Source organism: Salmo salar, chromosome 13, assembly GCF_965601325.2.
Source record: "Salmo salar chromosome 13, fSalSal1, whole genome shotgun sequence".
Classification (NCBI taxonomy): domain Eukaryota; kingdom Metazoa; phylum Chordata; class Actinopteri; order Salmoniformes; family Salmonidae; genus Salmo; species Salmo salar.
The window spans coordinates 31,981,936-31,997,814 of NC_138303.1; the positions used below are offsets into that span (position 1 = coordinate 31,981,936).

The window sequence follows — 15,879 nt, forward strand, 5'->3', positions numbered from 1 at the left end:
GCAGCAACGCTCCCCATCCAACCTGACAGAGCTTGAGAGGATCTGCAGAGAAGAATGGGAGACACTCCCCAAATACAGGTGTGCCGAGCTTGTAGTGTCAGAGCCAAGAAGACTCGATGCTGTAATCGCTGCCAAAGGTGCTTCAACATAGTACTGAGTAAAGGGTCTGAATACTTATGTAAATGTAATATTTCAGTAGAATTTTTTTTTAATTAGCAAAAAATCTAAAAACCTGTTTTTGCTTTGTCATTATGGGGTATTGTGTGTAGACGGATGAAGGGGAAAAACAATGTAATCTAGTTTAGAATAAGGCTGTAACGTAAGAAAATGTGGAAAAAGTCAAAGGGTCAGAATACTTTACTTTAAACAGCTTGGGAAATTCCAGAAAATGATGTCATGGCTTCGGAAGCTTCTGATAGGCTAATTGACATCATTTGAGTCAATTGGAGGTGTACCTGTGGATGTATTTTAAGGCCTACCTTCAAACTCAGTGCCTCTTTGCTTGACATCATGGGAAAATCAAAAGAAATCAGCCAAGACCTTAAATAGTAGACCTCCACAAGTCTGGTTCATCCTTGGGAGCAATTTCCAAACGTCTCATATTGTGGGGGTACTTTGCTGCAGGAGGGACTGGTGCACTACACAAAATAGATGGCATCATGAGGGGAAAAAATTATGTGGATATATTAAAGCAACATCTCAAGACATCAGTCAGGAAGTTAAAGCTTGGTCGCAAATGGGTCTTCTAAATGGACAATGACCCCAAGCATACTTCCAATGTTATGGCAAAATGGCTTAAGGACAACAAAGTCAAGGTATTGGAGTGGCCATCACAAAGCCCTCACCTCAATCCTATAGAAAATTTGTGGTCAGAACTGAAAAAGTGTGTGCGAGCAAGGAGGCCTACAAACTTGACTCAGTTACACCAGCTCTATCAGGAAGAATGGGCCAAAATTCACCGAAATGATTGTGGGAAGCTTGTGGAAGGCTACTAGAAACGTTTGACCTAGCAATTTAAAGGCAATGCTACCAAATACTAATTGAGTGTATGTAAACTTCTGACCCACTGGGAATGTGATGAAAGAAATAAAAGCTGAAATCAATCATTCTCTCTACTATTATTCTGACATTTCACATTCTTAAAATAAAGTGGTGATCCTAACTGACCTAAGACAGGGAATTTTTACTAGGATTAAATGTCAGGAATTGTGAAAAACTGAATTGTTTGGAATGCGCGCAGAGGATTCATCTAAAATGCAGCGATTCTAGCTTTGGACATGGGGTCAATGAAGCTTACCGTTGCTGTCGGTGTGCTGTACCCGCGGGGTATGTGAGCATTGAAGGTGGAGTGGGACCAGAGTACTTACCGAGGGTGGAGAGTGCACCGGAGGAGGGGGGTTCCACAGTGGAGCGGAGGCAACTAGAGGCAAGTGACGGGGGACACGGTGGTGAGGACGATGGAGTGGCACCTGGGGAGGGGTGCTCCATGGCGACAGAGAGGCCACCGGAGGCAGGGCAGTGGGAAGATGGCAGCGCAATGGGAGGCGAGTTACAAGTGGATCGGGAATTCAATGAGGCCTTTGGGAAGAAGGGCTTACATTTTGTGCACTTAAACGTCCGAAGCCTACTACCGAAGATCGATGAGATACACCTGTTGGTTTTCAAATCAGAGGTGGGTGTCTTATGTTTTACTGAGACATGGTTGGATTCATCTGTTTGTGACTCAGAAATTGAGATAGGTAATTACTCTGTTGTCAGGAAGGATCGGAATCGGAACGGTGGGGGAATATGTGCGTTTGTAAGATCAGACATTGCTTTTAACGTCAGATCGGATTTAAACGCTGATCTGGAGATTGTCTGGCTGGATATCTGCCTTCCCAAAACCAAGCCGATTTTGTTGGGGGTGTGTTATAGGCCGCCCAAGCAGAATGCTTTCTCTGAAGGTCTTGAAATTGTGTTGTCAAACTGTAATGATTCCCTGTTGAAGGAAATAATTTTGTTAGGGGATTTCAATACTGATGTCTGCAAAAAGAATAGCCCAACCAACAATGTATTTATGCACTTTTGTAGATCACTTGCTCTGACCCAAATGATAAAAGATCCCACCAGGATATGTGAAACAGTGCAAAGTACAATTGACTTAATGTTGGTGTCTGATAAATCTAAAATATCGCAGAGTGGAGTAATAATCTATGGAATCAGTGATCATTTTATTACATTTTGCACAAGGAGGATTTTTAAAGTTATATTTAAGTGTCACAAAACCGTTAGAATCAGAGGACTCCAAAAATACTGTGTAGAAAAGTTTAGGGAGGAAGTGGGTAAAATTGACTGGTCATCTGTGCTAGATAGTGTAGGGGTAGACAGTGCCTGGGAAGCCTTTAAATGTAGATTCCTTGATGTGGTGAATGTGATGGTTCCCATTAGACGGGTCAGGGTAAAGCAGAGATCTAGCCCTTGGTTTAATCATGAGATTCTAGAATCTAGCCAAGCAAGGAATAAGGCCTTTAAAAAATGTAAGAACTCTCAAGAGCAGCATGATTTTGTCCTATATAAACGTCACAGAAATGAAGCAGAGAGCCGGATGGCTGAAGCTAAGAGGGATTACTTTGCTGAGAAAATCATTGAAAACAAAAATGACCCTAAAAAGCTTTGAAAATCATTTAAGGAACTAGGCTGTAGTAGTACTACCAAAAACAAACTAAACAGTATTGGACTGAACATGAAAAGGGAGATGGTCTATGAAAAAGCAGAGGTTGCCAATGAATTCAACTCTTTTTTTTTTACTTCTGTTGCCAGCAAGCTGGTTAGCCTGTTAGGGCTAGGGGGCAGTATTGACACGGCCGGATAAAAAACGTACCCGATTTAATCTGGTTACTACTCCTGCCCAGTAACTAGAATATGCATATAATTATTGGCTTTGGATAGAAAACACCCTAACGTTTCTAAAACTGTTTGAATGGTGTCTGTGAGTATAACAGAACTCAAATGGCAGGCCAAAACCTGAGAAGATTCCATGCAGGAAGTGGCCTGTCTGACAAGTTGTGTTTCATCTTGGCTCTTTTTATTGAAGACTGAGGATCTTTGCTCTAACGTGGCACTTCCTACGGCTCCCATAGGCTCTCAGAGCCCGGGAAAAAGCTGAACGATATCGAGGCAGCCTCTGGCTGAAACACATTATCGCTTTTGGCAAGTGGCCGATCAGAGTACTATGGGCTTAGGCGCGTGCCCGAGTCGACCGAATGCTTTATTTTCTTTCGTCTGTTTACCTAAACGCAGATTCCCGGTCGGAATATTATCGCTTTTTTATGAGAAAAATGGCATAAAAATTGATTTTAAACAGCGGTTGACATGCTTCGAAGTACGGTAATGGAATATTTAGAATTTTTTTGTCACGAATTGCGCCATGCTCGTCACCCTTATTTACCCTTTCGGATAGTGTCTTGAACGCATGAACAAAACGCCGCTGTTTGGATATAACTATGGATTATTTTGAACCAAACCAACATTTGTTATTGAAGTAGAAGTCCTGGGAGTGCATTCTGACGAAGACAGCAAAGGTAATAACATTTTTCTTATAGTAAATCTGACTTTGGTGAGTGCTAAACTTGCTGGGTGTCTAAATAGCTAGCCCTGTGATGCCGGGCTATCTACTGAGAATATTGCAAAATGTGCTTTCACCGAAAAGCTATTTTAAAATCGGACATATCGAGTGCATAGAGGAGTTCTGTATCTATAATTCTTAAAATAATTGTTATGCTTTTTGTGAACGTTTATCGTGAGTAATTTAGTAAATTCACTGGCAGTGTTCGGTGGGAATGCTAGTCACATGCTAGTCACATGCTAATGTAAAAAGCTGGTTTTTGATATAAATATGAACTTGATTGAACAAAACATGCATGTATTGTATAACATAATGTCCTAGGGTTGTCATCTGATGAAGATCATCAAAGGTTAGTGCTGCATTTAGCTGTGGTTTGGGTTTATGTGACATTATATGCTAGCTTGAAAAATGGGTGTCTGATTATTTCTGGCTGGGTACTCTGCTGACATAATCTAATGTTTTGTTTTCGTTGTAAAGCCTTTTTGAAATCGGACAGTGTGGTTAGATTAACGAGAGTCTTGTCTTTAAAATGGTGTAAAATAGTCATATGTTTGAAAAATTGAAGTTTTTGCATTTTTGAGGTTTTTGAATAACGCGCCACGGGATTACACTGGCTGTTACGTAGGTGGGACGATTTGGTGCCACCTACCCTAGAGAGGTTAACAAGCTGCCCACCAGTTCTGGTTTGTATGGAAGCAACCAAGTCAAGAAGTATTATGTAGAGTTAGGGGTTCAGCCAAACTCTTTTTCTTTTGCAAAGGTAGCAACAGCCAAAATAGTCAGTGTGCTGGCAGAGCTTAAATGCTCCAAAGCCACAGGCCTGGATAATATTCCTGCAAGGTTTCTAATAGATTCTGTTGAGCAAATTGGCCCTTGTATTAAGCATATTGTTAATCTCTCTCTTGAACAAGGCACCTTTCCCAGGGACATGAAACAAGCTAAAGTTATACCTCTGTATAAGAAGGGGATAAAGTCTGACCCTGGGAATTATAGGCCTGTATCTATCCTCTGTGTAACATCAAAGATACTGGAGAGAATTGTACATGAGCAAATGTATGAATATGTTAACAAACAGGGTCTAATGTATGATTTTCAGTCGGGTTTTAGAAAACCATACTCCACTGATTCATGTCTACTTTAGTTGACTGACTTCATCAGGAAAGAGATTGATGAGGGAAATCTGTGTGGAATGGTACTGCTTGACCTATAGAAGGCCTTTGATACAGTTAACCACTGTCTCCTAATCTCCAAACTGGAGGCACTGGGGTTAAGCAGTATCCCTCTAGGCTGGGTAAAGTCTTATTTATCAGGAAGGGAGCAAGTAGTAGAGGTTAATGGTTCACTGTCTCAGGCAAATCCAATGAGTTGTGGCGTTCCGCAGGGGAGCGTGCTTGGGCCTCTGCTGTTTTTATTGTATATTAATGATATGAAAGATGCTTGTTCTTGCCGTCTTTTTCTTTATGCGGATGACTCTACACTTCTGGTGTCTCACAAAAGTAAAACTATGTTGGAGAGCATACTTAGTACAGAGCTTACTAACATTAGCAAATGGCTTGGAGATAATAAGCTATCTCTGCACTTAGGGAAAACTGAAGCAATTACTTTTGGATCCAGACCTAAGTCGTGTAGGTCGTCTGAAATCAGAGTGGAGTTAGGGGGTGAGGTGCTGTTGACTACTAAAACCTCTGTTAGCTACTTGGGATGTATCCTTGATGGAAGCTTGGGAGGTGTGAGCATGGCCAATAAGGTGCTAGGGAAGGTTAATGCCAGGACTAAGTTTTTGTCTAGAAAGTCCAAGCTGCTTGATAAGGACTCCATGAAAGTGCTAGCTACTGCCCTCATTCAATGCCATTTTGACTATGCTAGTACTTCCTGGTTTGGGGGCTTATCTAAACTTTTGAAGGGGAAGCTCCAGATAGCCCAGAATAAGCTGATCAGGGTAGTATTGAAGGTGAGTCCACGTACTCACATAGGCAGGAGCTGCTTTCAGGAACTAAACTGGCTGCCTGTTGAGGCTAGGGTGTACCAAATTAGGCTAGGTTTGGTTTACAGGAATATTTATGGTCCTGCGCCCAGATATCTGAGTGATTACTTTCCTTGTGTTAGGGATGCACACAATCACAGCACCAGATCAGGTGTTGCTGATGTGTGCTTATACAGGTTCAGGAGTAATGCTGGGAAAGGTACTTTCTTGTGTACTGGAGCCTCAGAATGGAATGAGTTGCCTCTGCCTATAAAAACAACGTCCTCTCTGGGCAGCTTTAAAAATAAAGTTAAAATATGTTTAATGTCTTCTGTGCCCATATGAATAACCCCTATGATGTAACTGGAATGATCAAATCAAAATCAAATCAAATGTATTTATATAGCCCTTCTTACATCGGCTGATATCTCAAAGTGCTGTACAGAAACCCAGCCTAAAACCCCAAACAGCAAGCAATGCAGGTGTAGAAGCACGGTGGCTAGGAAAAACTCCCTAGAAAGGCCAAAACCTAGGAAGAAACCTAAAGAGGAACCAGGCTATGAGGGGTGGCCAGTCCTCTTCTGGCTGTGCCGGATGGAGATTATAACAGCACGTGGCCAAGATGTTCAAATGTTCATAAATGACCAGCATGGTCAGATAATAATAATCATAGTAGTTGTCGAGGGTGCAACAAGTCAGTAACACAAGAGTAAGTGTCAGTTGGCTTTTTCATAGCCAATCTTTGAGAGTATCTCTACCACTCCTGCTGTCTCTAGAGAGTTGAAAACAGCAGGTCTGGGACAGGTAGCACGTCCGGTGAACAGGTCAGGGTTCCAGCAGGTCTGGGACAGCAGGTCTGGGACAGGTAGCACGTCCGGTAAACAGGTCAGGGTTCCATAGCCGCAGGCAGAACAGTTGGAACTGGAGCAGCAGCACGGCCAGGTGAACTGGGGACAGCAAGGAGTCATCAAGCCACGTAGTCCTGAGGCATGGTCCTAGGGCTCAGGTCCTCCGAGAGAGAGAAAGAAAGAAAGAAAGAAAGAAAGAAAGAAAGAAAGAAAGAAAGAAAGAAAGAAAGAAAGAAAGAGAGAATTAGAGAGAGCATATTTAAATTCACACAGGACACCGGAAAAGACAAGAGAAATACTCCAGATGTGACAGACTGACCCTAGCCCCCCGACACATAAACTACTGCAGTATAAATACTGGAGGCTGAGACAGGAGGGGTCAGGAGACACTGTGGCCCCATCCGATGAAACCCCAGACAGGGCCAAACAGGTAGGATATAACCCCACCCACTTTGCCAAAGCACAGCCCCCACACCACTGGAGGGATATCTCCAACCACCAACTTACCATCCCGAGACGAGGCCGAGTATAGCCCACAAAGATCTCCGCCACGGCACAACCCGAGGGGGCCAACCCAGACAGGAAGACCACGTCAATGACTCAACCCACTCAAGTGACGCACCCCTCCCAGGGACGGCATGGAAGAACACCAGTAAGCCAATGACTCAGCCCCTGTAAAAGGGGTAGATGCAGAGAATCCCAGTGGAGAGATAGATGTTCTTCTTCTATATTTTTGTTTTATTATTTCACTGCCATACTGTGTTTGATCTTGTCTAGCCATCTTGTCTCAAGAGGACCACAATGGAAATAAGTCCCAGACTTTATTCAAATTTCAAATCAAACATCAGCTGATATTCTCAAAGTGCTGTACAGAAACCCAGCCTAAAACCCCAAACAGCAAGCAAAGCATGTGAAAGAAGCACGGTGGCTAGGAAAAACTCCCTAGGAAAAACTCCCTAGAAAGGCCAAAAACCTAGGAAGAAACCTAGAGAGGAACCAGGCTATGAGGGGTGGCCAGTCCTCTTCTGGCTGTGCAGGGTGGATACTATAACAGAACATAGTCAAGATGTTAAAATGTTAAAATGTTCATAAATGACCAGCATGGTCAAATAATAATAATCATAGTAGTTGTCGAGGGTGCAACAAGCACGTCCGGTGAACAGGTCAGGGTTCCATAGCCGCAGGCAGAACAGTTGAAACTGGAGCAGCAGCACGGCCAGGTGGACTGGGGACAGCAAGGAGTCATCATACCAGGTAGTCCTGAGGCATGGTCCTAGGGCTCAGGTCCTCCGAGAGAAAGACAGAAAGAGATAAAGAGAGAATTAGAGAGAGCATATTTAAATACACACAGGACACCGGATAAGACAAGAGAAATACTCCAGATGTAACAGACTGACCCTAGCCCCCCGACACATAAACTACTGCAGCATAAATACTGGAGGCTGGAGACTTTATTGTGTGTTATCCTCGATGATTTTATTCATGAGCATGTATGGCATTTAAGTTTTATGTGTGCTTGTTTTTTAAAATGGTCGAATTAATAAACTAAACTAAACTAAATCCCAGACCATTTTATTTGTAAAATACACGGAAATGTAAAAGTTTAATTTTTTAATGATCCAATACATAATGTAGTACATCATTTGGTTTTAATCCAGAGAGGTTAGAAAAAGTATCTAGATCCTCTATGAGGCTGTGGAGGAATCCAAACTGTGGATTTAAAAGAAAACATGAAACATCAGCGTAAAATGTTTTGTTTTTAAGCTCTGGATTTATAACCCCTTAATATTATTGTTGGATCTTATTTTAACAGCCAACATTTCAATGGCAATAATAAATAGATATGCTGATAGTGGACAACCTTGTTTTTCACCTCTTGACAGTTAAAACATTTCCGAGAAGTTGCCATTATTTAACATTTTACACCTAGGTGTCACGACTTCCGCCGAAGTCGGGTCCTCTCCTTGTTCGGGCGGCGCTCGGTGGTCGGCGGTCGGCGTCGCCGGTCTTCTAGCCATCATCGATCCATTTTTCATTTTCCATGTGTTTCGTCTTGTTTTTCCTCACACCTGGTTTCAATTCCCTCAATTACGTGTTGTGTATTTAACCCTCTGTTCCCCCCATGTCTTTGTGTGGGATTGTTTAGTGTAGTGCTTGTGCACGTTCCCCGTGAGCGCACAACGGGTTATTTTGTGCGCCTATTTATCTTGTTGTTCTGGAAGCCGTTGGTTTTGCTTAATAAATCTCTGGTTACTACCCAGTTCTGCTCTCCTGCGCCTGACTTCTCTGCCGCCAATTACGCACCCCGCTACACTAGGGTTACTATACATAACTTTAACCCATTTTATAAGAGATTCTCCAAAATTGAAATATTCCAGGCATTTATATATAAACTCCAGTCATGCTTTATGCTTTATCAAAGGCCTTCTCAAAGTCAGCTATGAATACCAGGCATGGTTTCCCAGATTTTTCATAGTGTTCTGTGTTTCCAATACTTGTCTTATATTATCTCCAATGTATCGTCCATGTAAAAAACCTGTCTGATTAGGATGATTAATATCCGACAATACCTTTTTCATTCTATGCGCCAAGCATTTTGCTAGAATTTTTTTGCATCACGACACTGAAGTGTAAGAGGCCTCCAATTGTTTAGGTACATTAAAGAGTCCCGCTTCGGTAATACAACATACTTTGGGAAAATAACTGCAAGCACAAATATAAGACCCTCACAGAAGACTGCAAAACAGCAATTCCAAGTAATGTTCAAGAAAAATATATGGGAGACTGAGGTTGGTTGTCTCACGGGTTGATTGTCACAGTGCTAATTACTGTGTAATATTTTTAAGGTTAAAATGTGTAAATTCTTTAAAAGAATTCATCCACCTAGTCAATTCTTTGAGGTAATTGGAATTTGTGTTTTTCATAGGTGAAAGTAAAAAACAAAATTGTTGATATTTTCTTTTTAAATATTTGAATTATGGTAGTATTCATGAACATATGTAAAACCTAAATCTAGGTCAAGCCATGTAGTAACTAGCATCTTAATTGGGGGGGGGTGGGGGGGTGATTGTCACATGCAATATGGGGGTTGGTTGTCATTATCGACTGTGTGTCTTTTTTGCAGTATGTGTGTGTGTGTTTGCATCTGTATGTGTGCGTGTGCGTGCGTGTGTTTGTGTAGTCTAGGGGGCATCTTGAGGGGACATCTACAGCAGTGGAGGCTGCTGAGGGGAGGAAGGCTCATAATAATGCCTGGAATGGAACAAATGGAATGGCATCAAACACATGGAAACTATGTGTTATATGTATTTGATACCGTTCCAGTGATACCACTCCAGCCATTACCACAAGCCCGTTCTCCCCAATTAAGGTGCCGCCAACCTCCTGTGAACTACTGTCCAAAATGTTTTATTGTCTCATACACCGGATAGGTGGAGTGAAACGTGTTGTTATACAGGATGAGTCATAGTAGTACGTCACCCCTGGAGCAAATTAGGGTTAAGTGCCTTGCTCAAGGGAACATCGAAAGATTTTTGACCTTGTCGGCTCGGGTATTCAAACCCTGGCCCAATACTCTAACCGCTAGGCTACCGGCTGCCCTCCCCACTTGCCCACAGACACTTCACTTTCCATTACTAGTGGGGGATGCAATTTGACCCCACAAGGACAACAGACTTGCTATTGGCTTCAAAGTGTAAACAGCTCCTTATAGAGTGTGATAGAGCCCATCTGCCTGTATGGATGGATGTGGGATAGATTTGTAAATCTTTGATCCAGCTGGGAGCGATTTGTTTATGCGTGTTTGTGTGTGTTTGTGTGTGCGTGTGTGTTCGTGACTGAAGTAAATTGATTGGGATCACTCTAATTCTCCTGCTCCCATGTTTCCATAGCAACAGCCAATTGTCTTGACAACAACTCCTGGGGGATCCCCAAGTGTGTGTGTGTGTGTGTGTGTGTGTGTGTGTGTGTGTGTGTGTGTGTGTGTGTGTGTGTGTGTGTGTGTGTGTGTGTGTGTGTGTGTGTGTGTGTGTGTGTGTGTGTGTGTACCATCTGATTACACAGACCCCAGAGAAAAGACTAGGACCGTATTAATTCATGTCCCTTGTAGATCTCATCAACATCAATTAACCAACACAGAGGGACCATGTTAAAGATTAACATTGTGCCAAGTGTCTATAGCTAAATGACTACATGTAGATTCAGCGCAGCTACCTCATCCTCTTCACAGGTACTCCACACGCACACATGCACACACGCCATAGATAACTGCTGAGGGGAGGACGGCTCATAATAATGGCTGGAACGGAGCAAATGGAATGGCATCAAACACCTGGAAACCATGTTTAATGTATTGGATACCAATCCACTCATCCAGCCTTTAACATAAGACCGTCCTCCCCAAGTAAGGTGCCACCAACCTCCTGTGACGCACACACACAAACACATAACACCAGTGTGTTTTGATTCCCTACAGAGTTCCAGAGTGGTCCCCAGCATCCCATGGAGGTACTGCAATACCAGCCTGTCAAGGTCTGTTCTCACACCACTGCTTAACGAAACAACATTGTTATTCCCAGACTATTTTCTGATAGCCATTATTTAACTACTGAAAGTTTAAAGATTGTTCCAGTCTAACATAGAATAATATCACCATAGAAAACGTCCCAATATTGCTTAAAAAAAGCATTCAGAATTCACTCTAGTCAAAGCCCCAGTGTCTGTCCAATGTCTAGTCGTGTCTTGTCATTGAATATCCATGAGTATTGATGTGTCTATTCCTCATTTTATATTTTGGTTGAGTTTTTGTTGCAACAATTTAATTGGATCACACTCACTTTTACGTGTTAGCGGGAGTGCAGATTAAGATCTTTAACTGTCACTTGTTTTCCTCGTTATCACCTCTTCCTCTGGGAACTGTGTAGCTTGGGTGTCTGTGTGCATGTGCGCTTGTGTTTGTGTGTGTACTTCAGTGGAGGCTGCTGAGGGGTGGATGGCTCACAATAATGGCTGGAACGGAGCAAATGGAATGGCATCAAACCATATGTTTGATGTATTTGATACCATTCCACCTATACCGCTCCAGCCATTACCACGAGCCTATCCTCCCCAATTGAGGTGCCACCAACCTCCTGTGGTGTACTTGTATGTATGCCTGTGTGTGTGCATGCATGTGTCTGTCCTTGTCAGTGTCTGTGTCTATTTGAGTGTACAGATGTAGGATCTTAATTTGACCACCCTGTTGTTGCAGGAAATGTCCTGCATAGCAGGAAATGCAAACTTATAGTGTATTCAAGGCTTATAAAATTGTAATTTCCACTTTAAAATGTCAGACTTGATTTGCCCTAACAAAAAATGTATTCACCCCTACAAAAATGTATATTAATTATAATCCACACTATAATTCACATTTCCTGTTGCTGCAGGATTATTTTCCTGCTGTGAGAAACTGGTCAAATTAAGATCCTACACCTGTAAGTATATTTGAGTGCATTTGTGTATTTCTATATGTGTGTATGTTCTAGTATGAGTGTGTGTGCCTTATGCATTTGTGTGAGTGCCTAAAGTTGCCCTGGTGTATTGTGTTGTGTTGTGTGTGTGTAGGGCGGCCACGCTCCTTCCAACGGCAATATGTCAGAGAAGAAGAGCAGCAGTAGTTATGACATTGGGGAGTTGGCCACTTCCTCCCTGATGGGTGAGACATGCTCAGATTGACTTGTCTGTTTATGCTGTTCTCAAGCTCTGTTTAGTTTTCATTATGAATCGTTCATTTGAGATGGAAAAGCCAGCCAGTCTCTCTGGGAGATTGCTAATGTAATTTCACTCGCCCCATGTGTCATATCTCTATCTCTATGCATGCACACACACACGCACACACTCACATACACACTCACAGACACACTCTCTCTCTCGCACTCTACTTTCCTAGTCTTTCCTCCCTTTGTTCTAAACTCCTTTACCCTTTCAACTGTTTACTTTTGCTTCACCTCTCCAGACTCTCCTGCTAGAAGGTAATCATTGTGGCTAATGTGTTCTGGCTTTCTGAACTTTTTCTCCAGAGAGAGCCCCCTTTAATCTTTTATAATCATAATATATTAATATATTCAATAAATAGAATGCTGAGGGGCTACTGTAACTGCTGAAAGGTTAATAGATTTTCCCTCTAATGAAGACTGCTTTCTTTGAGAAAAAGCAGAAAATTGCTTTGCCAAAAGGCTCTCTCAACTAATAAGAATTCATTAAATAGTTTTTGTAAGATCACCAGTGTCAGGTTGAATTTGAAGACGTATTGTATCATATTTAGGTTACTGGTAACATTCCCTCCCTTTGTAACCTTAATCATACTACAAAGTGAGGATATTGTAGTAGCTTCAGTCTTGCACTGTGAAAAACATTTACAGTCTCCATGGCTTCTGTCTTCGTTTCACCTTCATCTATTACTCTTCTTGAAATGCTCTCCCATTCTCCCCTACATGCCCTTTCCATTTTGACATCTTTCCTCTCCCACTTTTCCGTCCCATCAAGCCTTTCCACCTTTCCCCCTTATGTAATTTCCATCATTCCCTTCCCTGGTTCTCTCCCTCCTTTTTCTTCCCAAATACCCTTTCACCTCTCTCCCTCTCTCTCTCTCTCTCAGGACTGGTGGCGATGATCAAGGAGCACATCACCAAGCCCACGGCTATGGCCCAGGGGCGTGTTTCACACCTCATAGAGTGGAATAGCTGGGGGGGCAGGTGTGAAAGAGGGGACGACTTTCAGGAAGATGAGCAGCTCTATTCCCACCTGACCGACGAGATCAAGGAGGCCCGCTTCGCCGCAGGTTAGCAGAGAGGAAACAAAGCCTTGGGTATGTCCCAAATGGCACCATACTCCCTATATACTACCCTGGTCAAAAGAAGTGCACTATATAGGGAACACAACCCTTACATTTCAAGCTTCTGCCTCTAACCTTAGGAAACTCAGGACATAGACATACCTGATATGGGCAGAAAGCTTAAATTCTTGTTCACCTGCTTAGGATAGGGGGCAGTATTTTCACGGCCGGATAAAAAACGTAACTGATTTAATCTGGTTATTACTCCTGCCCAGAAACTAGAATATGCATATAATTATTTTATTTGGATAGAAAACACCCCAGAGTTTCTAAAACTGTTTGAATGGTGTCTGTGAGTATAACAGAACTCATATGGCAGGCCAAAACCTGAGAAGATTCCATACAGGAATTGCCCTCTCTGACCATTTCTTGGCCTTCTATAGCCTCTTTATGGAAAATAGAGGATCTCTGCTGTAACGTGACATTTTCTAAGGCTCCCATAGGCTCTCAGAAGGCGACAGAATGGGGAATGATGACTCTGCAGTCCCTGGGCGAAAAACAGTAGGGGATTTGGAAAGTGGTCGATCTGAGAACAATGACACGGGTGCGCGCGTGCATGTGACGACTCCATTTGACTTCTTTCAGTCTTTGAACGGATACAACGTCTCCCGGTCGGAATATTATCGCTATTTTACGAGGAAATCGCATAAAAATTGATTTTAAACAGCGTTTGACATGCTTCGAAGTACGGTAATGGAATATTTAGAAATTCTTTGTCACGATACGCGCCGGCGCGTCACCCTTCGGATAGTGTCTTGAGCGCAAGAACAGAACGCAGCTATTTGGATATAACTATGGATTATTTGGAACCAAAACAACATTGGGTGTTGAAGTAGAAGTCCTGGGAGTGCATTCTGATGAAGAACAGCAAAGGTAATCCAATTTTTCTTATAGTAAATCTGTGTTTGGTGAGTGCCAAACTTGGTGGGTGTCAAAATAGCTAGCCATGATTGCCGGGCTATCTACTCAGAATATTGCAAAATGTGCTTTCACCGAAAAGCTATTTTAAAATCGGACACCGCGATTGCATAAAGGAGTTCTGAATCTATAATTCTTAAAATAATTGTTATGTTTTTTGTGAACGTTTATCGTGAGTAATTTAGTAAATTCACCGGAAGTTTTCGGTAGGAATGCTAGTTCTGAACGTCACATGCTAATGTAAAAAGCTGTTTTTTTTTATATAAATATGAACTTGATTGAACAAAACATGCATGTATTGTATAACATAATGTCCTAGGAGTGTCATCTGATGAAGATCATCAAAGGTTAGTGCTGCATTTAGCTGTGGTTTTGGTTTTTGTGACATTATATGCTAGCTTGAAAAATGGGTGTGTGATTATTTCTGGCTGGGTACTCTCCTGACATAATCTAATGTTTTGCTTTCGTTGTAAAGCCTTTTTGAAATCGGACAATGTGGTTAGATAAAGGAGAGTCTGTCTTTAAAATGGTGTAAAATAGTCATATGTTTGAAAAATTGATGTTTTGGGATTTTTGAGGAGTTTGTAATTCGCGCCACGCTCTATCATTGGATATTGGCGAGGCGTTCCGCTAGCGGAACATCTAGATGTAAGAGGTTAATCTAATTGCACTGTCCAATTTACAGTAGCTATTTCAGTGCAATAATACCATGCTATTGTTTGAGGAGAGTGCACAGTTATGAACTTGAAAATGTATTAATAAACCAATTAGGCACATTTGGGCAGTCTTGATACAATATTTTGAACAGAAATGCAATGGTTCATTGAATCAGTCTAAATCTTTGCACATACACTGCTGCCATCTAGTGGCCAAAATCTAAATTGCGCCTAACTTGTAATATTACATTTTGGCCTTTCTCTTGCATTTCAAAGATGATGGATCAAAGAAATACAATAAAATGCATGTTTTTTCTTTGTATTATCTTTTACCAGATCTAATGTGTTATATTCTCCTACATTCATTTCACATTTCCACACACTTCAAAGTGTTTCCTTTCAAATGGTATCAAGAATATGCATATCCTTGCTTCATGTCCTGAGCTACAGGCAGTTAGATTTGGTTATGTCATTTTAGGCGAAAATGTAAAAAAAGGGTCCAATCCTTTTAAGATGAATACACTAACTGTATGTCGCTCTGGATAAGAGCACCTGCTAAATGACTGAAATGTAAATGTAAAATGTAAAACCACAGGTAGACCAGTGTCTCTTGTTCCTGGTTCACTTTGTCACTGATGCAGGGGCGCAACTTTGGTTTTAGAAGTGGGGGGGGCATATATAGATTTTTTTTAATCCTGTCGGATAAACACTCCAAACAGGCTATCTGACCACTCGGAGGTGTCCGCATGGTCCTAAAGCACACCGTTGCTTTGTTTTCCTATCACATTCCAATGATAAAACTGGGGGGACAGTTTTACCCCCGTCCCCAGTAAAAGTTGCGCCCCTGCACTGATGAGGGATGGAGCCGGGAAGCCAGCGGGCAGTCTTCTTACCCCTATGTCCCTTGGTTTCTCAGGAGTAGCAGAGCAATTTGCCTTGGCTGAAGCGGCCATGAATGTTTGGTCGATTTACGAAGGTCCAGAACAGCTATCCTCCAGCTTAGACCCTCTGCAAGGTAC

General features: G+C 42.1%; 1 protein-coding gene across 1 annotated transcript in view; it reads left to right on the plus strand.

The window, feature by feature from the left end:
* The window catches only part of fam131c (family with sequence similarity 131 member C), a 29,760-nt gene that overhangs the window by 13,215 nt on the left and 666 nt on the right, over positions 1-15,879 (plus strand). Inside the window, exons 2-4 of the mRNA XM_082959719.1 lie at positions 12,017-12,107; positions 13,050-13,232; positions 15,777-15,875. Coding sequence (XP_082815845.1) covers positions 12,017-12,107; positions 13,050-13,232; positions 15,777-15,875 — 373 coding nt within the window. The remainder of the gene's footprint in view (positions 1-12,016; positions 12,108-13,049; positions 13,233-15,776; positions 15,876-15,879) is intronic.